The sequence below is a fragment of the Oryzias melastigma genome, unplaced genomic scaffold (assembly GCF_002922805.2).
Source record: "Oryzias melastigma strain HK-1 unplaced genomic scaffold, ASM292280v2 sc00254, whole genome shotgun sequence".
In the NCBI taxonomy this organism is placed as follows: Eukaryota; Metazoa; Chordata; class Actinopteri; order Beloniformes; family Adrianichthyidae; genus Oryzias; species Oryzias melastigma.
The window spans coordinates 110,677-116,554 of record NW_023416892.1 but is presented as its reverse complement, the minus strand read 5'-3'; the positions used below and the strand labels follow the sequence as shown (position 1 = coordinate 116,554).

Below are 5,878 nucleotides of genomic sequence, written 5' to 3'. Positions count from 1 at the left end.
AATAAAAGCAACTGAATGTCTTTGCGTCCATGTTTGGAGGGGCGCTACAGTATATTCAAAAATCAAAAAGATGGGGTTTCATGAAACCCGAACCACCCCCCGCCACACACACATTTTTCCTTTTACATGTATTACAATTCTATAGTTTAAAAATGGTGTACTTCTAAAATGTAAATAAACTTAACAAATGGCATGTAGAATAACTAAATTGCCCTGGCTTTTTAAGCAAGTTCTCAGAAATTTCTGTTTTATACTGTAACCATGACGAGATCAGTTTAAATAAAAATGTCTAGAAATGAAATTATGTTGTTTTATTCATGTTTTTCTTGGTTTTTATACATTTTCTTTCTTTTCTACTTTCTTTTTTTTAGGTTCAGCATGTTCAGGAGGGAGGAGGGCGGTGGACCGCAAAGGAGAAGGCGGGAGCGAGCCAACCGCATTAGACAACTAACATTCAAAGTGTCTGTCTTTAGGACCCACTCCATTAACATTACAGGTCACATCGTGGTAATTATCACTTTTGTTTCTATTTTTTTATACTGAATTTATTCTAAAATAGATGATTATTACATATTTTAATAATAAAATATGTATTAAAAAAAAAACCTAATACAAATTAGTTTAAAGAAAAACAAGTCCCACTCTGTTTATGCTATGATCTATTTTCATAGATCTTTATTATTACGATGTTTTTAGCCAATATAAAATTATTTTTTTTTAGAGGACAAAGTGTCAGCAGCGGACCAGGAATACATTAGAAGGCAGCCACTCTGTTGTCTGTGGGTCTGTTTGAGCAAGCAGACCTACAGACTATTTTGATTTTATTGATAAACAATTCATTTCATTTCCATTCGCTGTCAGATGTCACACCTGCCTGCAGATTGGTGGTCAATGAGGACCTGGACAGCCAAGCATTTGTTGAGGCTCTTCGCCACAACTTGCCTAATCTGCCAGAGAACTTCCAGCTCTGCAGAGTTAATGGCCAGCGGCAGGTTGTGGCGCTGCAGGAGACATGCCCCAGACGAATAAGGCAGACCAATGAACTTGGACGTTCAAACTTATATATCCTTCCAAAGGTATGCCACATTTGATTTTTTTAAAAGTCAATGAGTTCTCCATGTTCTTAAGGTTTGTGAATTGTTGTATAATAGTTGTATAATATAGCCAGTTATTGCTGTTATTTTAAGTTGTATATTATCAGCAAAATATTAACGCATGTTACAAATAAATGCCAGCTATTACTTGTATTCTTACCAATCCATACACACGTTTTATAACCTCTGACTTTCACCTACTTTTTTTTTTTTTTTTTTAATAATTAACATGCATTTGTAATGCCAACACAGATATCTGCTGCCAGTGAAGAAGGCATTCAACTGACAGGGTAAGGTTGATGTAAAAAAAATAAAATCAATGTACATTGGAGGTTCCTGTGCAACCTTTAAAATATATACATTATGACAAAGAATATGAACATTTCTTGCCATGTGTTTGCTCTGTAGAATTCCTGAAGCAACAGATCACGGAAGAGGGTCAGAGGAGGAAAACACAGAACCGGAAATTATGTATTTACTTTTTCTTTTGACTACACATTTTTTCACCCTTCAGCATCCATGATTTTTTTTTTTTTATTTTGGTCTTCTTTAGACTGCCTACTTCTCCGGGACAGCAAAATCAAGATAATGCAGACAGACAGCCCCAGGAGTCTATGTAAGTTTGTATGGTTATCACATTATTGTATTTATTGTTTGTAGGGACATTACCAAATAAGTTGTCTTTTGTGACTATAAGTCTGCCGTCAGACCTCTTTTTTCTTTTCTTTGTTAAACTTTATTGAAGACCATGGATTTTTAAGGTTCACTAAATTCCAGCTTTACCTGTAACATACTTCCAGCTGGTCTTCTGCACAACAGAGTTTCTATTTAAAGGATTAATATGAAACTAAACTTGTTTTCTTTTGATTTTATTTTTTAGCAACAACTTTGATATCGACTCAGAATCTTCTCACCCTGAAGATGTGGATATGGATGCGGAGTCTGAAGATTCTAACCATGAGGTTTGTGATTCAGTATTTGAGCATCATTGTAAACATGCTTGTATGTATCGGTTGGAAATTATTTTTCTGTCTATATGTCCTTTTAGGATGAAAAAGAGGATGGTGATCTGATTCTGGATTTCCAGAACCAAAACATAAACACAGGCATCACCTTCCCAATGGTTGCCAGACGGAGGCACATTTTAAAAAGTGCTTGTGTGGCTCTTAAAAAGTCCTATTTTGATTGGAAAAAGGCGCCATTGGTTACATTTGTAGGGGAGATGGCTGACGCTTATGGTGGTCCAAGAAGAGAATTTTTATGGTAAGTTTGATATTGAAAAAAAAATCAATAATAATCATTGTCTTTCAGTTTAATCCTTAAATGTGATATTGCTTCACAAATGTATGGGTATGTGTGTGTCTTTGTCTTGCAGATTGCTCATGATTGAGATAACAACATCTCTCGGCATTTTTGAGGGCCAGCAGGGAAACCTGCTTTTCCATTACATTCTGCAGTCCCTGGAGCAGCAGAAGTACTACACTGCTGGGAAGCTCATGGCTTGGTCCATTATTCATAATGGACCAGGGCGCAGGTGCCTTCAGAGGGAGCTCTTCCACTTGATGTGTGGAGAAAGACCAGACCTCACCCACGTTGATGTGGACTTGTTGCATGATCCAGAACTAAGTGCCAACATGGAGAAGGTATTCGGAGTGAAAAAGTATTGTAGTACATGTGTGGGTGTGAATGAAAACATCCAGTCATCCAGTCATGTTTTGAGCTGATGAGAAAGGTTGATTTATAAATAAATCAATAGACAGTGATTTTTTTACTTTCATATTCTATAGCTTAATTCATGCAGAACACCAGAAGCGTTGGCAACAATGAAAGAAGGAATCGGTGACTGGATAGCTGCCTGTGGTGTGCCAGAGGTTTTCAGCGCCACATTGGATGACCTGCCACGCCTCAAACAGCAAATCGTGGCCCATTTCCTTTTTCATCGGTATGAACAGCTTGACATTATTCTTTAGTAATTTCTGACTACTACCAAAGTATTGTTTTGTTAGATTAGACTTAAATATTTATAATATATAAAGTTTAAAGTACAACATCGGTTAGCAGATGTAGTAATTTGCTAATTATGACATCTGAACTCTCTTTTTTAAGTTCACTAGCTTATCTTTTTAATTTATGTTTTGCTTTATTTATTTTATTTCAGTGTTGCCAGTGTGATTCAGCAATTCGTGGCTGGTGCTGATTCATGTGGACAATTTTGGCAAGTGGTGAAAAGATTCTTCCAGTGTTCACAAACACTGGAGGAAAGCTATCAAATAACTGCATCCAGAATCTTTTCACCACTGTCTGGAGTGATCCTGGGAGCAACAGGAGGGACATGGAGGAGGACACCATCGTCCAGTGGGAATGGTGGTTGATTGGGATCCAGGGTGAGTATTAGCCGAAAAAGAAGGATGTCAATATTACATTTCCAGGGTTCCCGCAGGGTCTTAAAAAGTCTTAAAAGCCTTGAATTTGAAAATGTGGGAATAAGGCATCAAAAAGCATTACATTTAAATATTTTGGCCTTACAAATGTTGCAGTTTAAAACTTTTTCGTTGTGACTTTTCTGGTCTAAAATTGAAAATTCTTAACCACGATTGTGCAAGTAAAGTGCGTTTATCAATTTAACGTTGGATGCCGGCCGCTGATTAAAAAAAAAGAAAAGACAAAGAAGAAGAAGAGGGAGGGAGCACCGATAGAGTTCTGCATACAGAAAATGTAGCGATTGTTACAACCAGGACTGAAACTGGTACGGTCAGGCATTGTGTACATTCAGGGCTCTAAATTAACACCTGCCAAATGCGAGTAAAACTGATTTGACGGGTAGAAAAAAAGTCACTAGCCACTTTGCTGGTGAAGCATCGTTCATCCTGAATTACAGGAACTCAAGTTCACAACCTTGATTTTTAAGTGTCTGGCTTCCCTCCTCATTTGGCTACCACAAACATCCATCCCAGAGTTAGTTCTAAATGATTAATTCTACACTACAAAAAGTCTGCTTTGAAAAACAAGAAAAAAAAGTAAAAAAATAAGGTAAATATTGCTTAAAATGAGAAAAATTATCTGCCAACAGAACAAGAAAATCTGACTTGCCAAGACTACTCAAAAACAAGCAAAAATATCTAACATCATATGGCCCACAAATATCTTCAAATTAGTATATTTTTCTAATTTCAAGGTCATTTTACTAGTTTAAATAGAATATATAAGATTAATTTTCTCAAAGTGTTTAAAATTGTTCTTTAATTAAGATTTCGCTAGTAAGGTTATCTAGGCATTATACTAACCACTAGGATCAGTTTCTTGAAACCAGCCAAATATACTAAAAACAATGGTATTTTTTTCTTAATACTAAGGGAACAATTAAAAATGTATTTTTGAAATTTACTTGAAACTTACTTGAAATTCTTGTAATAGGAAAAAAACACCTGCATTGATCTTGGCCGTACATGTGTCAAATAAATGAAAATATGAATCTTGCTCCTTTTGACTGCTTTTATTGGATTTGAGATGCACATGAATGGGAAAAAAAGCATGACTATTGTTTATCTAGCTTGAAAGATAGAGATGTGGATGACTGCAAACAGTGCAGTAGATCACATAACAATAAGTATCTCACTGGAATGGAATCTCACTGGGATAGGATACAGCGAAACTTACAACAGACATTTTCATCAATGTACTATGAAAACAAGAAAAAAAGAAAAAATACTTATTACAGAAAACCCAAAATCGCCATAAGCAGAGCACAACAGGCAATGTTATAACTTATAAAACTAGCACAAAATCTTTACACTTTCCCAATCATGTCAGTAAACATTTAAACCGAACAACATGAACAGCAGTAGCATTATAGCACAGGAACATTGTAACACAGAACAAGCCTATTCAGTAAACTTCTTCCACTCTGCCGTAGCTTTTTTGTAAGAGGAAGTCATGTCCCGAGCATGGATAGCATCCATAAGGACTTCTATCTGCAGCACCGATATCAGTGTAGCGATGCACTTGGGATATGTCAGATGAAAGGTATAGTAACATGCCATGACATACATTACACTGTCAAATATGTCCTCCTTTGGGAAGATCAGCACGGGCATGGTTCCAATGGCCAGTATGCAGTTGGTGTCACAGACAATCACCACAGGACTGAAGAGTGGTCTTGAGTGAAGAAAAGTGTTGGGGTATTCTGCAGGCTGAAACAGAAAAAGAAAAACGATGCCAAAAATAAAAACTATGATCAAGTATATATCACGCATGTCTATGCATAGACATCTTACCTCAAGAATGTGAAGCATCACCTCACTTGAATGTCCTAGCTTCTTGGGTGGAGTGACAGGTGATGGGAACATCTCTGGCAAGGCCTTCATCAAGGCAATAGTTTGGTTGACTGTGAAAAACAAAATAGCATAATTTTATTTACTGCAAAAAAAATTATAAATTACTTAAAAATCAAAGCCAAAAAAAATACAAGATTTGAGGGTGTAACAGCAAACATTTAAGAAATTAAGCAATACTGGTATTACCACAAATTTTTATACAATCATTTCAAAGGGTAACCAAACAGTGAAGTTGGAGGTTGGAAGAATTAAACATTTTTATTTTAATCTGTTCACAAATTGGAAAAACAGACAGACCCATTTATGGAGATCAACAATCAAAAAAATAGTTGATTTACAGTTTGGTTACTCTTTAAAGCAGGGGTCTCAAACTCGCGGCCCCCGTCTTCATATGAAAGATTACTGTTAGTGCGGCCCGCAAGGCTGATATGAATGACAGTTGTTATGTGC

The 5,878-nt window shown here is 36.3% G+C and overlaps 1 protein-coding gene and 1 long non-coding RNA gene across 7 annotated transcripts in view; one reads left to right on the top strand and one right to left on the bottom strand.

Annotated features, from left to right (window-relative positions):
- Positions 1–6: 6 nt before the first annotated feature.
- Positions 7–5,878, top strand: part of LOC112142309 — a 25,341-nt gene continuing 19,469 nt past the window's right edge. Inside the window, exons 1-8 of one of the 5 annotated variants that reach the window (XR_004947368.1) lie at positions 7–1,076; positions 1,347–1,384; positions 1,503–1,710; positions 1,975–2,056; positions 2,143–2,357; positions 2,470–2,737; positions 2,882–3,036; positions 3,253–3,478. This is a non-coding gene — a long non-coding RNA (uncharacterized LOC112142309). Of the gene's footprint in view, positions 1,711–1,974; positions 2,057–2,142; positions 2,358–2,469; positions 2,738–2,881; positions 3,037–3,252; positions 4,801–5,878 lie in introns of those variants that run through there. The other 4 variants (XR_004947366.1, XR_004947367.1, XR_004947364.1 and 1 more) reach the window with 4 other exon arrangements.
- The window catches only part of LOC112142308, an 8,173-nt gene continuing 6,867 nt past the window's right edge, over positions 4,573–5,878 (bottom strand). The window contains exons 4-5 of one of the 2 annotated variants that reach the window (XM_024265588.2): positions 5,369–5,478; positions 4,573–5,284 (exon numbers count right to left, since the gene is read on the bottom strand). In XM_024265588.2, the coding sequence (XP_024121356.1) occupies positions 4,976–5,284; positions 5,369–5,478 (419 nt within the window). In that variant the 3' untranslated portion in view covers positions 4,573–4,975. Of the gene's footprint in view, positions 5,479–5,878 lie in introns of both variants that reach the window. The other variant, XM_036210834.1, reaches the window with a different exon arrangement.